General features: G+C 45.4%; 1 protein-coding gene across 6 annotated transcripts in view; it reads left to right on the top strand.

Annotated features, from left to right (window-relative positions):
• The first annotated feature begins 12,225 nt into the window (after positions 1-12,225).
• Positions 12,226-23,363, top strand: part of LOC144094185 (cytoplasmic aconitate hydratase-like) — a 393,589-nt gene continuing 382,451 nt past the window's right edge. For 2 of the 6 annotated variants that reach the window (XM_077628107.1, XM_077628108.1), the window contains exons 1-3: positions 12,754-12,990; positions 13,480-13,572; positions 17,172-17,340. In XM_077628107.1, the coding sequence (XP_077484233.1) occupies positions 12,981-12,990; positions 13,480-13,572; positions 17,172-17,340 (272 nt within the window). In that variant the 5' untranslated portion in view covers positions 12,754-12,980. Of the gene's footprint in view, positions 12,251-12,753; positions 12,991-13,479; positions 13,573-17,171; positions 17,341-23,363 lie in introns of those variants that run through there. The other 4 variants (XM_077628105.1, XM_077628104.1, XM_077628106.1 and 1 more) reach the window with 4 other exon arrangements.

Consider the following 23,363-nt stretch of genomic DNA (forward strand, 5'->3'; position numbering starts at 1 on the left):
GGTCCGGCCATCTCCAATTCTTTTTGGACCTCTCCATAGTGCTGACGATGTACCCCTTAGGTTTGACTTCCGTCACTCTTCCCGGGAAAAGTTGCCCTTCGAAGTTCACTACGACAAAGTCATCCACCTTGAAAGTGATTTCTCCGGAACCCGTACCGCGGACCCTCGGGACGTTCCTAGTATTTGGAATCATGGAAGTGGTAGGACTGTCTGTTTCCGATAGGTTGCTTCCGGAGGGTACCTCGGAATCACTTGTATCTTCTTCCGACCACCTTTTGTTGTCGCCATGCTGACCATCTGAAGACGATTCGCTGTCACTGCTTTCTTCTGCGCTGTCGTCCTCAAGAGAAGACCTCTTCCTAGGTCGTCTAGCTCTGATACCGGAGGAAGAGCTGCCCTTCTTTCCGGTTGTCGGTTTTCCCGTCCTGATGGCTTCTTCTACTTCGGCAACCGATATGCTTTTCCCCGCTGGGACGTTGAGCATCTTCCTTTTGGTGGCCCGCTTTCCAGTCACCTCTTTTCTTTTTTTATTTAATTCCTCCAAGAAGACATCCCCTACGACGTCTGTCATGGATTTCAAGATTTCCTCGAGGACTGATTTAGGAAGCCGTTGAAGAACCTCGGTCTTGTCCAGGGGGAAAATCCCGGTCTTCCGGAATCCTGACTTCAGGTTTGTTTTAATATTTTCCTGCAATTTGATCGCCATTTTTTTTAGTAGACCGGGCAATTCGTCCTTTGGCACGGAGGTGCAGCGGCTTCCGGAGGTTGACTCTTTCCATTCCGCCAAAAGTGAACGCCAAATTATCTTCAGGCTACGAAAAACGGCGACATCGAGAGGCTGGAGTAGATGAGTCGCATTCGGTGGGAGCGCGATGAACTTCACATTGTTTTCTTCGCAGAGACGAAGCACTTCGAGGCTAATGTGGGAACTCAAATTGTCACCGATCAGAGCTTTCGGACCATCTTGCTTTTTCAATATGGGGAGCATGAGTGACATGAACCAATCTTCGAAAACCTGGTGATCGAACCAACCAGATTTCGTTCGATTATACCGGGCGCCCTTTGGTCCATTTTCTGCCCATGTTGACCAAAGCTTTTCTGCTTTGTAATTGACGTAAAGTGGAGCCAACTCTCCCGCAGCACTTCCACAAACCATAATCGAAGTACAGGCTTTTGATGCGTTTTGAATTTTTTCTGGATATTTAGCTCCTCTTCTAGTTATGACCTTTTGGCTCCCTGGATCATCCTGTACATTTGTTTCGTCGTAGTTCCAAATGTTCTCGCCCGGAATACCAGCTAGCTCTTTCTCCAGATGGCCAAAAAACGTGTCAATCACTTCTGCATCCGTTGAGGCCCTTGCATATGTGATGTTTTTTGACACGCGTTCAGAGAGGATATCTTTGTGGCGTTTCATAAAAGAGTTTGCCCACTCCTTACCGGGAAAGTTGCCATCTTTAAAGGCGGACACTTTTCTTCCCGTTCGATCGAGATACGCCTTCACCACACAACGCAAGTCAAACTTTGTCATTGGGAAGCCAAAGGAAGACATTGCGATTGCATGAGCAATCAACCTCATCTGCTCCTCCTCTTCCGTAAAAACAGGTTGGCGACCAACTTTTTGAGCCGGTCGATCGAGTAAACCCCGAGCCTGTTTGGTCTTCAACCACAAGGTGTTCCGATGAATATTGAACCTAACAGGAAAAACAAACAACACATAAGACATACGTAACGGTAATGCGTAGGTAAGGACCTAAAAACAAGAAAAAAAAGATGTTTTAATAGTACTCACGAACCTTTCAGATGCTGCCCTCAATGACAATTTCTTTGAAAGGACCAACTGAACGGCATTATTCAACGTTTCTTGGCCATAATTTTGGTACGGCCGTGCACCAAGCTTCCGTTTATAATTCCTCTTCTCTCTTAAACGCTGAAAAATACAAAAAACAACAACATACAATTTAAATTAAAAACAGAGCGGGGTAACTTTGTGACAGTTGGCGTGTCACAAAGTTACCCCGCGAAGTATCAACATCTGAGTTTCCTTTCTGTAAACCTAAACAAACATGACTTGATTAAACTTATATTACAGATTATTGTAGCCTACATATTAGCAATCAGAATTACATACCTGTTTTCGCTATTTTTCTCGTGCAGACGGGTCGAGCACACAAAGTTTACGGTGCTTCAGCAATGCGCCCTGAAACACGATTCAACCTGTCGGCGACTAGAGTGGCTTCGGAGCGCGGGAACTTCGGCCGGCTGCCGCTATATGGCACCACATGTCAGGCGAGCCTGTTGAGTGGCTCGTAGCTTATTGGCGGCACCTGTTCGTGGCGCGAGATTTAAAATACAAAAACCAAGCGCGTGGCACAAAGTAACCCCTGCAGTCACAAAGTAACCCCATTTTACGGTACTTTATAGACCACCAAGGAAGGACAGTGTCATGGGAGCATATTGAGCGGCTGCATACTGTGCAGCAGAAAGAAGGCCTACATTTGGCTAACAAGTTGCGCAGAGCTCATATTGAGTGGCAGCGGCAGCCCATGAAAGTTAGACTTGCTGCCCAAGTAATGAGCACTTCTGTTGCGACAGCACTAGCCGAGTGCAGGGAACTTGACCTGGAAGGTTTTTCTGGCACACAGGCAACAGAGAATTTTTTGTTGAAAATTAATGAGACATTTGATGCCCTAAATTCTAGAAGCCCATATCAGAAAGGTTGGAAGAAACCTATAAATGAAAAGAACATTGAAGCTTTCGAAGGCATGTTCAAAACCACAACCCATTACCTCTCTTCCTTGAAGGAGTCTGCAAATGGAAGACGAATGATTGAAACAAACCGAAAGACAGGTTTCTTAGGTTTTATCATCTGCATGCAAAGCCTGATTAGTCTTTTTCATTTTCTTGTCACTGATAAACGAGTGCTGAAGTACATTCCGGCCCACAAAATTTGCCAGGACCATTTGGAACTGTTTTTTGGCCCGATTCGAGCACATGGCGGGCATAATGACAACCCTACTACACAGCAGTTTCGTGCTGCCTGCAAAAAAGTGATTGTTCAAAGTGAACTGGCTGATGTATCAACACGCAACTATCTGAGCCTGGACAGCATCTCCATATTGTCATGCAGCAGTGCAACAGTTATTTCTTCTCAGGTTTTGAATATATCTGCACCAAGGAGGCAACTTCTAGACAGTGATGCTGTTCAGCAGTCTCAGGTAACAGCTGCAGACCATGACTACATCATAGCTCCAGGCTACATCAGTGAATGTGGAGGCCGAATTGTGGCTTACATGGCAGGTTATGTAGCTCATAAATTGGCTGCAAAGCTGACTTGTGAGCACTGCACAAGTGCACTACTCACAACAGAACGAGGAAACATTTACTCACTAATTAAGAGGAAAAGCAGAGGAGGGCTGAAATACCCATCAGAAAGTGTACTGAAGATCTGTCAAAAATCGGAGGCGGTGATCAAAATGGCAGTGCGCCTGAACAAATTGGCATCAAGAACACTACTCACTGATCTTCTCCACGAGGTTCTTTACGCATTCCACGGTAGAGAGCTCTTCAATGAACTTCATGAGCACATGTTCGACAACTCTCCACTTGACAATCATTACATACACCTTGTCAGAAGTGTTGCAGAAAATTACATCAACATGCGCTTGTTTCATGTTGGCAAGCAGGCAACCGAGAGCCTGCACACTGCTCAGGTCCGGCAGATGTTTAAAAAAATAACTCAATTCAAGGGGCAGTGACTGATGCGACAGTGAGAATTCAAAAATCAGACTTGGTTTTCGTCAGCACATGTCTTAATTTACCGTAGAGTATGAATGCAACCAGCCCATAGGGGTCCCATGCTTGATGTTGACACTGCAGCTTGCTGCCGCAATATGAGCTGAATAAGAATCTTACATGTAACAGACTTTCATGTCTGACTTTGTCAGAATAAAATTCTATTCAAACGGCCGCTCACAGTTTAGAGTACATTACAACCTGTCGTACTGAGTATTGAAAAGAATAGCTTTTTAATGTGAATGCGTCATGTACACCACCGACTTAGGCTCATGCTTGATGGCAGTCACTGTCAGTTTTTTCAGGAGTAATCAGGGTTTTGATTTAGCTTGATTGCTACTGAATCAACCAGAAATTACCTGCTTCCTAAAATCAGATTTTCGTCTTTTGTGGTAAATGAACAATACGCACATTTTAAAAAAGAAGTCAGTTAAGTAAAATCAGTACATGTCCAGAGCGCAAATGCTAGTTCTTGTTCATGAATCTATATGCTGTAGATTCACAGATGGACATGTACTATTGGTCACTGATGTTCAAGAATAGGGGCTGCCGTTAGCGGTCTCCCAGAGCTTTCTTTACAGCGTGCCTGCACTACTGTCCTTTAGGGTACAGGGTGACTGAAGTATCTCGTATTTTGTAAAAATATGGAGTGCATGTTTTTCATACTATAGAAGCCAGAATAATCAAGAGAGTAATTAGTGTACCATACTTACAATTTTAGTTCAAGATATTCAACACAACTGAAGGTGATTTTGGCCTTTCAAAGTAATAGTGTCAAAAGGGGGTGATCATCTCACTGCACGCAGCAACAGAGTAAGCACTAGCATATAAGTTTTGCAACAAATTCATGTTCTTAAATGATGAAAACACTTTTCCACATGCACTTGGTACATTCATGCATACAGAGGACAACCATATCATTCTACCAGCCGCAATTTGTACATTATATTAAACATTATTTAGCTGTCATCATGCCTTAGTTGTGCCCAGCTCAAATGCCTGACTTATGTGCAGACTATGTTGGTTGGCTCGTGGTTTTGACAAATATAAAACAGCATGTGCACACAAGTACCACATAGTACACAACAAACAGAACAGAAAATTGGACAGGAAACTATGCTATTTCTATACTGTTTCAGGCTAGGCAGATAAGAGTCAAATACAACAATGCAACAATAGAAACAGTGTCAGCAGGGTGCTCTCTTTCTTTACATATATTACAGAAAAGAATACATGAAGCAGAAGGGAGGAAAATGATTCACTTTTTCCACTAGCTGCGACAACTGTTACCAATTTTTCAAGTCACTTCCATGCAGTGCTCCAATTACTTTGCATTTGCATCGCTTAAATTTTATCAACTTTGTGATGCAGAAACTACCGAGAAATGAAAGCTTTCACACAATTTGGCAAGATCGGTCCACAAATATTTTTCTGTCTCAAAGCCCCCATTTACTGCCTTCCTATATATGTTTTACTCACTCTGTTCGAATGGTTCATGGTTGCAAAGTGATCTAATTCAGTTGTGCATTTCTTCTTCTGGTCTTTTTTGTTGAATCCTTTTTATGTGTGTTCTCCTTCCATGTGTTATCACTTTTGTTAAAAGATTTTGCTTGCTTCAGGTAGCAAGCTATGTTTTGTAATAAGTGTTATGCTGTATCAAACCTTTTGAAAGCTCATATTTTGATTGTCCAATAAAACACAAATTTTGGACTTCATTAATCCGTTTATTCAGCTGAATGCAAGAAAGTGCAACTCGGCGAGGTGGTCGCGAGGGTCGACTCGGCATCTCGGTAAACGGTAAGTTGCGAGGTACACTCAATCTTACAGAGGCATGGCGTTACACTTCACCACCCTTAAGCGCAAATGTTTTAAACCTAACACTGCGCCTCCTAAACCCGGCTATGTGTCCTTACGCTCGCACAACAGCACTTGATCGAGACAGCAGCGCGGGTCGGTCGATCCACTGGGTCCATATCGGAGAAAACTTGCACGCAGTTGACATATCGCTCGCACAGCGTACAGTAAACATATGGTACGCTTCAGACTGCTTCGCGTATCGCTTTGCTGACGGATACCATCGCATGCGGCGCGGCTTCCTTGACACTGCACGCTTCGGTGAGCACACCGCGGCCCACGCATATCGGTCGTCACCAGTTGTGACCGTCATGCATAGGGGGAATGTAGACGCAACGGGTATGCTTACAGGGACACGTTCTGGACGAGTTTGTATTTATTCGTGGTTAAAACAGCGCGGGAAAAATACACAAAAATGAAGGAACACGCAGAACACGTATTCACACACAAAACAAGCGCCGACTCGCACTTTTTCTTCCCGCGCTGCTGTAACCATAAACCAGCGTGTCACCGTCGTCTATCGCTTTATGAGCCGTCGGTACTGTCAATTTCTCCTTGGAACAAGGCTAGCAGCGTTGAGGGACGCAACCGCACAAAGCCGAAAGAGAATAGCGCCAAGCCAAGCCTTTTCAGAGAAAGCTGTCGCGGGCTTCCAGAACAACCGCTTTCGTCAAGACGGCATCCTGAATGAACTAAGCGCACAGCAATGAAGACCAGCACCGACTACAGGCCTCTGGAACTTTGTGCCTCCCGCGGACCACAACGATTGAATAAAAATGCGAATTTCCAACTCTACTCGACCGGTCTGCCGACATGGGTGATGCGTGAAGCAGACGACGCCGCTGCGCCCAACGCTGCTATTGGCTGCGCCATCGGCCAACAAATCCCAGTAGGCCTTGCAAAACCACGTGACTTTCTGCTCGTTTTTTGTCATGCGGCTTGGATAGCGAGAGCCTCTCCTATGGTTTCCTTCCTTCGTGCCACCGCAAGTCGGGTGGCATGTCCCGGAAGTCAGCCTTTGGCAGTGCACGAAATCGGACCTTAGCACGGTTTTAATAATAATAATAATAATTGGTTTTTGGTGGAAAGGAAATGGCGCAGTATCTGTCTCATATATCGTTGGACACCTGAACCGCGCCTTAAGGGAAGGGATAAAGGAGGGAGTGAAAGAAGAGAGGAACAAATAGGTCCGTAGTGGAGGGCTCCGGAATAATTTCGACCACCTGGGGATCTTTAACGTGCACTGACATCGCACAGCACACGGGCGCCTTAGCGTTTTTCCTCCATAAAAACGCAGCCGCCGCGGTCGGGTTCGAACCAGGGAACTCCGGATCAGTAGTCGAGCGCCCTAACCACTGAGCCACCGCGGCGGGGCAGCACGATGGCGACGCTAGCGCAGCAGGACGACGCAGTTGAGCAGACGAGGCTCCGTATGTACTGTGTGCAGCGACGTTCTGTCGTCTGCTAGTGTCGTCCCATAGCGATGCAATGGACCTTTATTTTTGAAATGTCTTTCCCGAGGACTTTGCTGCTCTCATGCAGTTGACGGCGCAACAGGTAGGCATTGTCCCGAAGAAAGACGAGAACGTCGAAAAGACAAAATGCTAAGCCGAAAACTAGCACGGTTTTTCAGTTTTAGTTTTCGGCTTAGCATTTTGTCTTTTAGACGTTCTCGTCTTTCTTCGGGACAATGCGTACCTGTTGCGCCGTCAACTGCATGAGAGCAGCAAAGTCCTCGGGGAAGACATTTCAAAAATAAAGGTCCATTGCATCGCTATGGGACGACACTAGCAGACGACAGAACGTCGCTGTACACAGTACATACGGAGCCTCGTCTGCTCAACTGTGTCGTCCTGCTGCGCTAGCGTCGTCAACTCAGCTCTTTGTTGTGATGCACGTTGTCGCGCTCTAAGCCCAAGTTATACCATCAATGGGGGATCAATTTAAGAAAGAATAGGTGGAAACCTTCATTAGGCAGCCGACTTTGCAGCGACCATTTTACCGAATTATGTTTATACCAAACCGGAGCCAGCTAGGGCGAGGCCACAATCTGGTGAGGTGCCATCGGTGTTCTGCTGGTTCACATTAGCGCGTCCAAAATGTATTTGGTACTGCTTTTTCGATGGAGCGTATCAAGCATACTGTTTCGTACTGTCGCAAATTATGCCTGAATGGGTTTTTATTCGTGATGCTCGGTGCAGTTGATTTCTCACATTGCTTAATTGTCACATGCGCTGCTGCATTCCTCTTTCTCGTCCGTCGTTTCTCGCGTGCTGTGTAGATGAAATGTGGCTGTGCTATAGAGTTAGATTAAAGTACCTATGGAGGGTAAATGACACACTAAAGCGATAAGCATCACCTGTCATCGATGAGAAGAGACATATCGTCCGCCAGCAACCCGAAATTGGAACAGCGGCAGCTGTACGTATAACGAGTGGCTCTTCGAGTGTCCGGATTTCCGAGCCATTGCCTTTTCTTTGCTGCACGAAAATTTTTAAAGATGACCTAGGTTCATCGTCATTCCACTACTTCTCCTAATTACGCTCGTAATACAAGAACCAGGTCAGAAAATAGTGTTTAATGCACGTACCCCTTTGCCGCGGCATTGTGAGACATGCATGCCTGTTCACTTCGGTTCCTCTGAAATTACAGTATTTCCCGAACAATGATCGCATTTATCACGTTCAGCTTGCTTATTCATTTGATATTACAGTAGACGTTACACGAAAACAAAGCGAAAAACTGAGGACGAATAGGTTAAAGACGCGACTTTTTGCATTGAAATAAACTGCAGACATCAAACTTCCGGGACATGCCATCCAACTTCCGGTGGCTTCACTTGCGCCCACTTCAGAAAGCGGGAATGCGGCATCCAGCCACCTAGTGGAGATCAGTGTTCTAGGCCCCCTAGCTCGCTGGTGCGTGTCACCAGGCTAGAGTATATATTTTAGTACACTCTAACCAGGCGCTGCCTTTATCGTTTCGAAAAGTGTGCCATTAGGCATAAGCTGGAAAAAAAAAGGGGGAAGAATGCGGGAGATAGAAAGTTGATGGATGGATGGATGGATGGATGGATGTTGGTAGTAGTAGCTCTATGGGATGAATGGATGGACGGACGGACGGACGGATCACTGATCTCCACTAGGTGGCTGGATGCCGCATTCCCGCTTTCCATGGAGGAAAGAAGGAAGGTTTCCTTCCTCCGTGCCGCTTTCTGAAGTGGGCGCAAGTGAAGCCACCGGAAGTTGGATGGCATGTCCCGGAAGTTTGGTGTCTGCTGTGAATTCAATGCAAAAAGTCGAGTCTTTCACCCTTCCGTCCTCAGTTTTTCGCGTTATTTTCGTGTAACGTCTACCGTAATATCAAAGGAATAAGCAAGCTGAACGTGATAAATGTGAGCATTGTTCGGGGAACATTGTAATTTCAGAGGAATCGAAGTGAACAGGCATGCATGTCTCACCATGTTGCGGCAAAGGGGTACGTGCATTAAACACAATTTTCCGACCTGGTTCTTGCCTTCCAAGCGTAATTATAATCAAGAGAAGTAGTGGAATGACGATGAGCCTAGGTTATCTTAAAAACAAATTTTTGAGTAGCAAAGAAAAGGGTAATGGCGCGGAAATCCTGACACTCGTTATACAGCTGCCGCTGTTTCAGTTTCGGGTTGGTGGCAGACGATGACTCTTCTCATCGATGGCAGGTGATGATTATCGCTTTAGTGTGTCATTTACCTTCCAGACGTGCTTTTAATCTAACTCTATAGCACAGCCACGTTTCATCTACACAGCACGAGAGAAACGACTGACGAGAAAGAGGAATGCAGCATGCGCATGTGACAAGCGCTGTTAGCACATTGTACTTTTAAGGCGCCAAAACCACACACACGCACGCACACACGCACACATACGCACGCACACACACACACGCGCGCGCGCGCACACACATGCACACACACACACTAGGTGGTTCAAGCCAACTATAGCCATGACTTGTGAAATTTTACTCCTGTCTTGATTTTAGCCACTAATCAGATAACCTGCGCTTGGTTACTTCTGCCCGCTTAAAATCTACTTTTCCTTCACTGTCCTTAAACCCCAATGCTCTGAATAAATCAGCCCCGCTGCTTTCCACTGCAGGGTGAAACCCAAGTTACAGAAAAGTTTCAAGTGTTCAGCCGTTACCTCCTCCTCTCCGCACGCAACATACAACGTGTCTGTGTCGTGGTACCCGACTCTATATGTCTTAGTCCGCAAAACTCCCGTCCTGGCCTCAAACAACAAAGAGCTTATTTCTCTACAATTATCGTAGATATTTTCTTTGGCAATTTCCTGCTTAAAAACCCTATATGTTCCCAGTGCTAATTTCGTCAGCATCCCTGTTTTACACAGAGCTCTCTCTGCTTCTTTAACAAGCTTTTTCTTAACCGATAACTGCTGATTTGCCCCCCTACTGCTGTCCAGATATTTGCTTGTCAATTTTCTAGTTCGCTTTCTCCATTTCGTGTCAAGAATATTCCTTATGTACAGGTAGCTGAAAACTTTCCTAGCCCACTGCTTTTCCCCCATTTTTCTCAATCGCTCCTCAAATGCTATCTTACTGCTTTAGCTTCTCTGCTCTCGAACGACGCCCATCCCGTATCACCCTGTACCCCATGATCGATTGGGTGTTTTGCCATATGTGCTCCCAAAGATAGCCTCCCTACGCCGCGCTGTTTGATTTCTAACCTTGCTTGAACATCTTGTCTCATGCACAGGACCGCATTGCTGAAAGTCAGGCTAGGAACCATCACCCCTTTCCAGATCCCTCTTACCATCATATATCTATATGTTTTAATTCCAGAGTGCCCTATTTTTCATGACAGCTGCGTTCCTACTAACTTTATTCATTACATATTTGTCATGCTGTGTCAGATACTCAGCACCGTTATTTCTCCACACCCCAATTAAGATACTTGTACTCCGCTACTTCTGGCGTGAGATCCTATATTCTATGCTCGCCGCCCTCATCATTAAATATTATGACTGCAGATATTTCCTTACTAAACTTGAAACCTAATATATCTCCCTCTGTACCACAAATGTCTATCAACTTCTGCAAACCTTCCTTGTTGCCAGCTATTATCGCGTACATTAGTCTCGGTAATCACTGTTTAATCCATGATCTTTGCTTGAAAAAGGAAAGGTTTAAGCTAGTCCACTCCTCTCTAGTTTGGTTTCTAACCCTGGCATGTACAACATGAATTGACAACAAAGGAGACAGAGGACATCCGTGCCTAAGCCCCCGCTGTATCTCTATAGGCCCTGATACATTTTTTACCATTTTATAAGCACTGTTACCTTTATACACATCTTTTAAAAGATTAATTACTCCATCTTCCACATCCAATGCGCTCAGTATGTCCCACAAATCCTCTTAAATAACATTGTCGTAGGCTCCCTTAAAATCCAGAAATGCTAGCTATAGGGGCCTGTGTTCCTTTTCAGCAATCTCTATACACTGCGTCAATGAAAACAGATTGTCCTCGAACCTCATTTGTTTTCGGAACCCACTTTGTAGCCTCGGTCTCCACCCAAGCCTGCAGTCTGTCCTTTATAATCTGCATCACCACACATGCAAACCACTGCTACGGTAGCTTTTTTTATGTCAGCTTTGTCCCCCTTTCCCTTATGTACTATGTTCATTCTACTTAATCGCCATTCATCGGTGGCTTTGCCATCCACTATATCATTAAATTTGTTCACTACCTGTATTGGTGCTTCCTTGGATTTTGGTCCTAGCTTCTTTATATTAACATAATCGGAATACCACCTGGTCCTCTCGCGACGTGCCACTATAGATATATAGGAACCTTAATTCTTGTCTGCGCTTTCCCAATCTCTTTGCTCAAGAGAAGTAATTGCAGTAACACCGCGTCTATCCTCTTTCGATATATATATATATATATATATATATATATATATATATATATATATATATATATATATATATATATATATATATATATATATATATATATATACATATGCAACATTTCTTTAAATTTTTCTGCCATCCATGTTCCTATGTGTTTCATTGCTTCATCCCCCTTCTAGTCGAATACCCTAAATCTGTAACAATAAACCGTTGCTCTAGCCTAGTATTATTACTCATTGTATTTAGATGTTTCCAGAATTTCTGAGCTGCTTTTATATCCTTTTTATTTACTTTTGACATCCAATGGGCACCCTTTCTTAAATTTGTTATTATACAAATAGGATGTTTCCCTTCTACAATTCCGCGCAAGGAGTGAATACTCGTTGCGCTGAGGTAGTCGCAAAGGTTGCCGATGAAATGATTGTTCATAGTCCACTTCGCGGTTCCACCGCAGGCCCACCAACCTCATCTGCCGTTGGGTACATCCACAACAAGTGCCGCACATCACAAATGTCCGGTGCAGCGCCACAGTGAGGGCACCTGTCAGTGCAGACTACGGGGGAGAGGGTGCGAACACGGGGGAACCAGAGCGCGTGTTCGCTGGCGCAGAACTTCGGAATCGGAAACATATATGGGGCAGGAACGGATCTGGAGGAAGAAGGGAAGGTGGCGGGTCGTCTGATGTGTGAAGGTGAGTCATATAGCATCCGCTTGAATATTATGTGGATCCTGTGCATGGCCGCGATTCCAGTGTGTGCGCACAGGACATTGGCACTTTGCGCGGAGCACCTGTACTGATTGTGTAATCTCGAATGCGCGTCGGTGTTAATATGAATTGTATTGAATGTGGGAACGAGCGGAAGGGAAGCAATGACATTAGAAATGGCTTGAAGTCACCCGGGCGAGTGAAGCACGCAACCGCTATCATGCCGCTTTCTCAGGCGGCTGTCGCCGCTCTTTCTTTTTTCTCCTTCCCCTTCTCAAGCGTAGGGTAGCATACTGGGCATCGCCAAGTTAAGCACCCTGCCTTTCCATCCTCCTGTTTCTCTCTCTCTATAAACAGGATATCTCCCCGAAGGGCATAGTGTGATAGTGCCGACGAAAGCGCCTCTGCCGTCCATCTCGTTGACGTGTCCATGAAATGTACGAAGGAGTAGTGTCCTCACTATTTTGATGCTCAGACTGTTCTGCTCATTCCTGTCCGTAGCAAAACCCCTCGGGCATTGGTGGCCTCGGTAGTGCTTCTCTGCTTGTTTGCGGACCAATCATGTGATGAGGTGGCGAGTTCCACAGCCGGAAAGATTAGAGACCAACTCGCTCCTCTGTAGTTATCACAACGCTGGTCTGTGCGAGTGTGGTTGGCTGGATCTGTGGTGGAAGCAGTTTTTGCTCGGCGCTACGTGAGCTCCGTGTCTGCGGTCATGGCAAGCGGTACGCTCGTTGCTGCTTCCTGCGCGTCGCACAGGGCCGAGCCAGTGCACGATACGGCGACCTCGAAGCGCCGTTCAGCCCGATTAAAGCTAAATGTGGAGCCGGGAAGGAGCCGTTGTCAACGTAACAGCTGACGGTGTACCTGGTGGTACACATGGTCGAGGTTTAAACTCGGCCCTGCTGATGCGTGTGGTTAGTCGCCTCGGTATTGGGTTAGCTCTAATTCTTGCGCATAACTGTGCCGTGACTGAGGTAACGTGCTTCAGTTAGCCCTGTCCATTTCGGGGAAAAGAAATGTATTTACGCGATGTGCTTCACCAGAATGGTTCTTCCGTCTTACTGGAGCGAAAAGCCGCAACGTAGTTGTTCGGCAATCGGTGCTGGTACCGTAAATCCCGAGGTAGCATCGCTGTTTGGAAGTAGCGCCACTAGTGCGCGTATGTTGCGCGTGCAGCTGAAGAGCGATGGGTGAAATTGTGCTATTTACAGCGAACCCATACAATGACTGCTTGAAGACTCTGTCCGTGGATGGCAAGGAGTACCGGTATTACAGCCTCCCTGATCTGAAGGATGCCCGCTATGGTGAGTTTTCGAATGCTTACTAATCAGGGCGAGTTTCCTGTGATGCGCTACGGGCGGTCGTGCGCGAGCACGCCACGAGCCAAAACTCATGAAATATGTGACCGTATGTACTTACACAAAAAGCCAGCAGATGCATTATATTTTCTTTTTGCACTTCCATATGTTGTACGCTGTTTTTCTGCCGGTAAGGTCTGCTAGGAGTGCAAGAATTCTTAGGTGTGTGGAAACATTCTTTTGCTGAAAAGTCATTGTGCTACTAGTGTCAACAGGCGAGCAGCTTTTTAACATGCATACCAGTTTGGTGCATGCTTGGTCAGGCATTAAAGCCTCCAGTGAAATGGGGCTCCATCGCCAGCATGTGCATGGTGTGTAAATTTTTCAAATTTCGCGCAGACAAAGTGCATCAGCATGTACGCTTTTCGTACAACTGGTTCTCATCCAACTATGTAGTGCATGCCCTTTGAGAGTTGGACTCTGGTCTGGAAAACCTGAGCCATGTTTTTTTTCCTTATAATATGAGCGTGTTAATGCATGTGTGTAGTGCAGTTTGTGGGCTGTATGCCCTTGCTTTGGTAGTATCAGGACAGCATTCTCAAACCTGTTTCCTTGCTTTCTGAGTTCCCCGAGCACCTGAATCTGTGCACACCTCAACCACTGCCTTTCCTTTGCCTGCTTTATTTGGAATCATGCATTCTGTTGACTGCTTATAGCAGACTTTTACCACACAGCCAGTCATTGTTAACTGAAATTTGGGGCATGCCACGCTGGAATGGATGGAAGGCAAGAAGTGCCTTTTTAAAGCTCTTAGGTGCCCCGAGAAAAAAGAGCGGAGAAATAGAGGACACCTGGAAGATGGCTGGCACGGGAAGATCCCCAAGGGTGGTGGCAAACAGCGTGACATGCCACTTGCCAGCCGTGGCAGGTAGTAGCAGTGTCTCTCTGAAATTCTTTACCTCAGCATATCGCAAAAATATGTGCAGAGCTGTGCTCAGATTTCTCATTACCAACTATAATAATCGTCGGTCAACTTTGTTTAACATTACATATTTCCTTTTTGTCCCAGTGTAGGCGTCATTCAGAACTGTCATCAGGGTGAATTTCAGAAATACCAGAGAGGAGGGCAGCTGTTGGGATGGGCAGATTATGTACTTATTTATTTACAAGTATAGCTGTCTCCCTTGATGAAGAATTGCAGCTTAACACAGAAAAGTGCGACTCTTGTTAGTGACATAGTAGGGTTGGGTACAAGGCATTTCAATGGCAATATTAAATAATTTAACACGTTTGAGCAGTTCTTTCTGAAACTGATTAGTCGGGCATAAGCTCAGAGAACCATGTAACTTGTTCGATAATTCAACATTTTGAGGCGAAAAAGAAAATTAGAATTAAGAGTGCTGGCATTCAGGAGGTAATTTCTGCTTGTGAACTTATCAGACTACTGTGTCTGTGTTGCAGTTGTGTTCTTAGCTGGGAAAGTTTGGTGTAATAAGACACAACCAAAAAAAAAATGAAACTGAATGGACGGGACACGGTGGTGATAAATAAATTTAATAATATATAATCAGTTTGCCCCATTCACTTCGCCTCTTCTGTCTGATTTGTCTGGTGCTATGACCGTGCCAGCCATGCATGCACCAACTAGCCTGCAGAAATGGTCTAGCAACTGTGCCCCAAGATTGAGCAATACATGTAGTTACTCTTTTGATGTGCTTGAAATTCCTGTTGGTGAATGAAAACAGTCCAAAAAGGTGCGACTAGAAATGAAATGACCTTGCATGCTGGGGACACCAAAGTGGAGGAGGCTAAGGCACACAGCTGTGTTTTCTCACCTTATCTCCCCCCACCGGGTCTTTGCTCCCAGCAATCGTGTAAGGCTGTGCTCAGCCATAGCTGTTAGGAGGCTGTGATATGGCAGCCCAGCCTGCACAAGGCAGACAGCATGGGGAATTCAGCCAACCAGGGAGGATGCTTCTGCACTTCTTTGAATTGGGTTTTTTTTGGACAGTGTTGATATTTTTATTGATGTGTTAACATTAGAAAGGTTTACGCAAATGAAAATGGCTGTCTGACGGTAGCCCCTACGAACTTGGTGTATACTACCTTGGATATAACGAACCTCAGTATGCCACCTCGGATGTAACAAACTAGTGTGTTGACCTTGGATGTAACAAACCCAAGTGTACCACCTCGGATATAACAAATATTTGGCTGCTAACGCATTCAAACTATTCACTGAGCATCGCCTAACAGTTTCTCTGTCTCTGAAAGTGGGCGACAGGTAACAGCCCCATGAGTGCAGCTCGATGAAGCCTGGCCTTTGTTCTTGTACAGTTGGCGTCAGTTTGAAGGTGATCGCTCTTGTGCCCTGCGACTAAAACAAATTTTCTTCGGGGAAAACCACTCTTCATTTTCTCTAAACAGTGGTGGTGAAGGTCGCAAGGACCGAGGAGCCAACTAATTTCAGCCATTACGTTCAGTCCTCTTGCAAGTATTAACTGCGGTAACACACTTTGTCCAAGCAGATTTGTCCGAAAGTGATCGCTTGCTAACTGATGCCAACTGTACAGTCTGTGAGCAGGCAAGTAGGTGTTTGGAAGACCAAGACTCTGGAGTACACTGTTTAAAAAATACAAGCACAGCATAAAAGTCAGGAAAGCGAGAAAAGAACGATAAGCAGAAGGAAGCTTTAGTTTGAACAATTTACACAAATAAAAAACCTTTTTTTTTTTTGCAATCGGTACAGCATCACGAAAAGTAAAGAAGCAACAGAAAATAGGACATGCAAACACTAACACTGAAAAAAAAAAATGCATATAGCCCAGCTGGGGAACCATGCTGTGCCAGAGACAGGAAAATGTGCATGAATTGCCCATATAGGAATATTTTTTGGTAAAAGTAACAGAGCATAAGATATATATAAGTAAAACAGCAGCATTTCAGCCATCCTCTGTTGTGATGCTGTGGCACCAGCCATGTGTTATTCTGATGTGTATTGTGCATACCAGTTGTCCCAGCTAAATGTAACCAACCTTTCAACAAGATGAAGTGTCCTAGCCCAGTGAAACGAACTGAGGGTTGTTCAGAACCTCTTGGCCTAGTCCGCAGTATTTTTTCGTTCTTCAAAGTTAAGTTAAAGGCGAAGATAGTGAACCGATTGCATGCTAAGCAGTTTGCATGCTAAGCAAGAAGTAACTGGATGTTTCCATACTGTGCTGGATGTTAGCAAAGCACATGAGACATGCTTCTGACAGATTTTCAGTTTTAGCATGTTTTGTGTTGATATGGTTGACCAGCTCAAGTGGCAGTTCTTAGGTGTAGATAAAATTAATGTATTATAAATTATGTGTGTCACAGCTGTTAGATGGAGCCATTTCTTTGATCATATCAGTTGTAAAGCTCCACTTAAAAACACGGTTATTCAGTTTGAAGGGTTAGCAGACAACCACGCCACCTATTAGCTGGAGTGTCAGCTGGTGGTGGCATCCTGCAACTTCTAGTTTTCTACAGTTTTTGTGTTTTGAGCAGAGCTCATCTTCAAACAGTGCAATGGCACACGGACAAAGAAGGGATGCAGTGCTGTGTTGCCTATCTCGTTGCAGGCAAGTTGCCATTTGCGGTGCGCGTGCTGCTGGAGAGCGCCGTGCGCCACTGTGATGGTTTCCAAGTTAAGCAGCGCGACGTGGAGGCACTCCTGGACTGGCAGTCTCTGCAGGGCAAAGATGTCGAGATCGCCTTCAAGCCGGCACGAGTGCTGCTGCAAGACTTCACGTGAGTGGCTCTCACCGTGGGCTGCCATGGTGTTTGTCTGCCAGCAAAAGGTGCATTTATTGCAGACGAAATTGAATTTTAAGATGTTCCCCCCATTCGATGTACACTCATGGCGTCAAGACTGAAAGGTATTTTGAGATCATTTTTATGAATGGATGGTGGTATTTAGCCTAGCCTCTGGGATTCGCAGACATAAAAAAAATTGTGTGTGGGGGGGGGGGGCCTTTCTAACCACATTCTTAAACAAGAAAATGCGCATAGTATTACAGCATTTAGGTTGCTTACTATGGTGCAGGGATGCTGGAAGTATATTTCCAAGGGGGGGTGGGGTGGGGGGAGCTCGAACAGGTTTCTTTTTACTTGTTTTTTTTTGTTTATGTACCTAGGTTTTTTCAGACATTACAATCCAAGTTCGGCTCGAGAGAGAACAATTAACTGCGTGAAAAAAATTGTTTTCCTTATGCAGAGTTTCTTTGATCGTTAGATGGTGCATATTATGCAAGCATTAACAAGAAAAAAATTACAAAATTAAGTTTCAGTGTGCACATATTTATTGACATTTGACAAATTTACATATTAGCCATTCGCGCATGAACAAAACCATAACGTAAAACAGTTTAAATGCCACAGTACAAGCAAACCCGCTACAGTACGTGTATACAGTTACCAATAATGCACGTAAGCAGGAGACATTTCGGACAGTGCTGCTCTTTCTAGGTGCTTAGGCGGGACCAATGGTTGGTGCTCGCTCCGCTGTTCTGCTCGCAAACTCCCTGATGACGTCGTCTAAACTTAGGAGCGCCGTTCTTTCTTCGTGTATATGCAAAATCAAAAGATGTAATAACCTCTTTTTAGTCGTTCGGTTGTGCATTTACATTTTGATTCTGCGCAGAGCACTAAAAGAGCCTTCCCCACAAGCGACAGACGCTGGCATGGAAAACAGAAGCTGAACATACCTCACGACCTGATCCATCAACTCGCGACTGTTTTGCGATTCCTTCTGTAGGATCTCCAAAATGCCCAGAGTTGTGGTAGAATCAGCACCATTTAGAAGAGTTGATAATAGCATAAACTGCGCCGAAAGTCTGCACAAGTCAAAATCAACTGCATGCACTCCCAAAGCCGCCTCTAAGTTCATCTGCTGTATACCGGCTACCTCCAGCGGCGCTGGTTAAGATGCCTTTTAATTTTACGAGCTGTTCCATGCCCGGCTGCTCAAAACGCTGTTTTGTTTCACTTATGATTCGGTCAGCAGTAGTGAAATACTCCTTGCGCAGCACGGCCTTAACGTCAAGTGCAACTGGCTGGACAGGTCTATCAGGCGTCTCATACCTCGCAGGAGGTTTTGTCGGCCTTGACATACGAGGTTCCTTCAGGCCCAGGTGCGCTGCTGTTGTGCTCGTGTGCTGCCACAGCTTCCCAAACGCAGTTTCAGAGCGCAACTGGGAGATCGCCTCGCAGAGAGCCTCTGCTGCCTTTTTTGCACCTGCGGCGCATTATGTTGAGCTCTGGAGAGCCCTTGCTAATTCTTCACAAGTCCCAAAGAAGGCTGCGGAAGTGAGGATACCTAACAAGGTTCAAATTTCTGCAAAAGCCGATCGTAACCTCTAAAAGTAGCCTTGCTGCTTTCGGTCACTGAACCTGGTGTCTGCAAGAGCTCCTTGATTGTCTACTGGACTCTGGCGTAATTCTTAACGCATCTTTGCATTGACTTGGCTCTAACGGTCCATCACGTTGGGCAAAGTGGCAGTAAGTTATTTGGCCTTGACCCGCTCTCCACTGCTTACTCGCATCCTGTAATAAGTACTATGTTAGCATAAACACTTTTGCGCTTCTTAGAGTCGAGAACTGCGTTGGAAACATCCTTAACAGTGGTTAGAGCGTCTCCAATTATGTCAACTCCTGCTAGTCTCTTGCAAGACCAGATCTAAACAGTGATTACTGCAATGGACATACAATGACCGTGGCTCACAATCATTAAGTCGTTTTTGCACAGCCGAAAAGTGACCGGACATATTCGCCGCCCCATCAAAGCAGTAACCTCGTACACAGTGAAAGTCCAGGCCGAGGCGCAAAATCATGTCCTTGATGGCCGAGTATAGGGTCTCAGATCTACTGTCAGGAGCATTATACAGGCCGAGATACTCTTCCCGAACTTCGAGAATCTCGCCCTGCACCCACCGCACGCAAAAGGTGAACTGCTCGTCACCATTTACATCGATTGTTCCATCAGCAATGATACCAAAAAAAATGGACTAGACTTCACGTCCTCTATAATTTCTCGTTGCACACTATGGGCCATAATCTCTATAAGCTCATTCTGCATGTCACCGCTCACCCATTTATTTCTCTTGGTCATCCACATCTTAAGAACCGGGACATCCTCTGACCTCTCGGTGAACAAATCAAGCAAATTTCCATCACATTTACCTCGTCCTCGAAGAGCTTGACCTGTGCAGCAGAGGTAGTGCACAGAGCTAACTATGACACGAAGTGCTGCCCTGACCTCCTCCCGCTGTTTGTTGTATTGCTGCGAAAGGAGACGCAAAAGAGGAATGCCTGCCTGGCATGACAAGTTTCGGCTCACGGAGGCCAAGTGAAATTTGCTCTTTTCATGTGACTGGAACTTCTCGATAGCTTTTTTCCAATTGTTAAAACCAACATTAACAAAAGCTGGTTCCATACTTCTAGCACTGTCCCCTCTTTCATCGAAATGTCGACGGCACTCGTGACACAAGACTACGTCGCTCTTGCTTTCATAAAAAAGCCAAGAAAATCGCAAAAAACCAATCATGTTGCCTCTATCTATCGTCCCGGTTTCTGGGGAACGTGTAGGTTTCGGCTGGAAGTGACTGACAGTCGTACAGCGCTGACTCGTCCTCCCTCGGTCTGTTCTTGAATTCGTGAAGGCAAGTGAATGCACATTGCTTGTTTCATAAAAGTTGGTTCCTCCTGCTGTTCGACACGAAGGCCCCAGTGTTAGAGCTTCTACAAATGAAATCAAAGACGTATGGTCACATTTTGCTTTTCACATCGGGCTCCTGTTTAATTTTCACTGAATGGTTTTTAAAATTTCAATACACTGTAGCGCAGCAAACGACGAGGACACAAGAGACGAGAGACGAACACCACGAGCGCTAACTTCCAACAAATTTTATTCTCCTGAAGCATCACATTTATACACCAGAAAACAGTAATCACACGTGCGAACAGTATCGATTTCTTAGAAAAACGAGCTCTTTATCTGAGAGGAGAATGGAAGGTGTGCTTACACACGAGCATCCTGACCTATTTATCTTTTCGGCTTCAATGATTTTGCGCGTTAACCTTTCTCTGCTTTTTCCTATTACAAGACTTTTATCAAAGAAAGGCTTACAGGGTTCTGACTTGCATGCGAGAATGTGGTCAACCAGCAATCCGCCTTGCCCGTTTCTGACGTTGCTGACGTTAAGAAATCTGACGAAATTTTAGACTTTGTTCGGTCGCGCTCTGGTAACAGCATGGTTGCATTTTCAGTGGATGTTAAGGATCTATATTACTCGCTGCCGGACGACAAGGTGCTGTGCTGTGTAGAGGAGTGCATAGATGAGTTCGGGTGTGTTGCTTTCCAGAATGCGGCGGGTGTGTCGGCGAGCAGTTTTTTAGAAATTTTAGCTATTTACTTGCAGTCAACGTTCATTAACTGGGAAGGAAAACCCTACCTTCAGAAACAAGGGATATGCATCGGGTCGTGCATAGCGCCAATTCTGAGTAATCTGTTTTTAACAAAACTTGACAAGGCTGTTTCCAGCCACCTTGACAGCTTGGACGTAATCAAGGTCTTTAGATGACCAAGGCTCACTTGAGTCAAAGGCTCATAGCATTTTAACTACCATGACAGAACATTTTAAACCGCTTGTTTTAACACGTGAATTGCCCATCGATAACTCCATTAGATTTTTAGATATTAACTTCACCTTTCACGCTCATCACATATGCTGGGCCTACCAGCCGCGAAGCAACAAGCCGATGCTGCCATATCACTCCGCTCATTCAAAACTGATAAAAAGAGGTATTGTCAGTTTATGTTTTCGAAATGCCCTCCAGAAATCTTGTCCGCACATGATAACTGATAGTTTTCAAGTGCAGTCCAAGAGGCTTACTAATGCCGGATACCCCTCCCATGTTCAAGTTTCTGTTGCAGAAAAACTTGTTAAGAGAATGAAACCAGAAAATCAATGTAATCCAAACCCAGTTCCTCGTGAACGGAAAAACCTTGTTGTATTACCTTATCTACACAAGATTTCCCACAATTTAAAAAGAATTGGTCAATGAGCGAATGCGACCGTCGTGTTTTCGGCGCCGAAAAAACTTGCAACGTTGTGCAAACTGGAAAAAACCAACACCAACAAAGCGCGCGGATGCGCAACTAGGCACCAGAAGCCCTACGTCAGGTGCGATGAAGGTGTTGTATATCAAATTCCCTTGTCATGCGGGAAACACTATATCGGCCAGACGGGGAGATGTCTGAACGAGCGCCTAATGGAACACGCTCGCAACGTCTGAAACGGGCAAGGCGGATCGCTGGTTGACCACATTCTCGCATGCAAGTCAAAACCCTGTAAGCCTTTCTTTGATAAAAGTCTTGTAATAGGAAAAAGTAGAGAAAGGTTAACGCGCGAAATCATTGAAGCCGAAAAGATAAATAGGTCAGGATGCTCGTGTGTTAGCACACCTTCCATTCTCCTCTCAGATAAAGAGCTCGTTTTTCTAAGAAATCGATACTGTTCGCACGTGTGATTACTGTTTTCTGGTGTATAAATGTGATGCTTCAGGAGAATAAAATTTGTTGGAAGTTAGCGCTCGTGGTGTTCGTCTCTCGTCTCTTGTGTCCTCGTCTTTTGCTGCGCTACAGTGTATTGGAACTATGTACCAACAAGCCCAAAAAGCCACGCTACGGTTTTTAAAACACGCGAAATCAAGTTTCCTTAAAATTCTCCCTAATCAATGTATAACAAGGTATTATCATTAGCATAGCAGATAGGCGACGTTTCTTTTGGTTGAAAACACTGAAAATGCTTACCCGCGAAGCAGTCTGCGGATGGCAGGGACAGCTCAGAATGATGGGTAGAGTCATCGCAGATTGGTTGAACATTGACGTCGTTCGTGCTGTCGGGACGGGCTGGACTGATTTCTGCAGAAGAAGCGCCATCTGGTAGCGACCGGAAAAAGCGAAGCAAAAAGTGTGGTTGAACGGATGCATTGACACAAATGGAAGTCGGGATGAAGTACTAAGAACTGTAGGATATCGTACCTTGAGATTCTCCTTTTCTTAGGCATGTACGCTTTGGAGCCGGTATGAAGAAACTATCTTTTTTGGGAGCCAGACATTACGTTTAAGGCTGGAACTAATACACTAGCGAATACAAGTGACACGGAAACACCGCTTCAATGCACCGTGCATTCAATCCATTTACGGACACTCCGCAAAAGCATCCCACCAATACCACGCTGACATGTATACCTACACGTGCATCCGTCTCGCCCTGTTTGGCGTCTGGCCTGACTCGAGATGGTGACGAGAAGGCGCTCACTACTTGCTGTTTTACGACTTAAAAGCAAAAAAATAAAAAAAATTCTGGATGCTTCTATATCTGAATCAAGTTTTTATTTGCTTATTTTGTGCATTTTTATTTATGCTCCTTGTGGGGTTTGTTACGAACCCGTGCTGAAGTGTTAATTGAGTGGCACTTCGCCTACATATCGCGGGTTCGGACCAGAGCAAGCTGAAGGCATAGCCAGCATTCGCCGCGCACCTGCGCTCTCGCTCCGAAGGAATGAAGGCGCAGTTATTTGAGAACACAAGTGTTTATTACACAGGAAGCTGCATTATATAACACTGCACTGATCCCCAGGCCTCGGTATACACCCATAGCCCAGCCGCAGCACCCGAAAGCGGGCCCGCGGAGCCGCGCGCGCAAAGCAAAGACTACATACGTGCGTGACGGCACAGCCAAGGGCGATAGCATGCTGCACGGCCAACC

This window comes from Amblyomma americanum, chromosome 6, assembly GCF_052857255.1.
Source record: "Amblyomma americanum isolate KBUSLIRL-KWMA chromosome 6, ASM5285725v1, whole genome shotgun sequence".
NCBI lineage: Eukaryota > Metazoa > Arthropoda > Arachnida > Ixodida > Ixodidae > Amblyomma > Amblyomma americanum.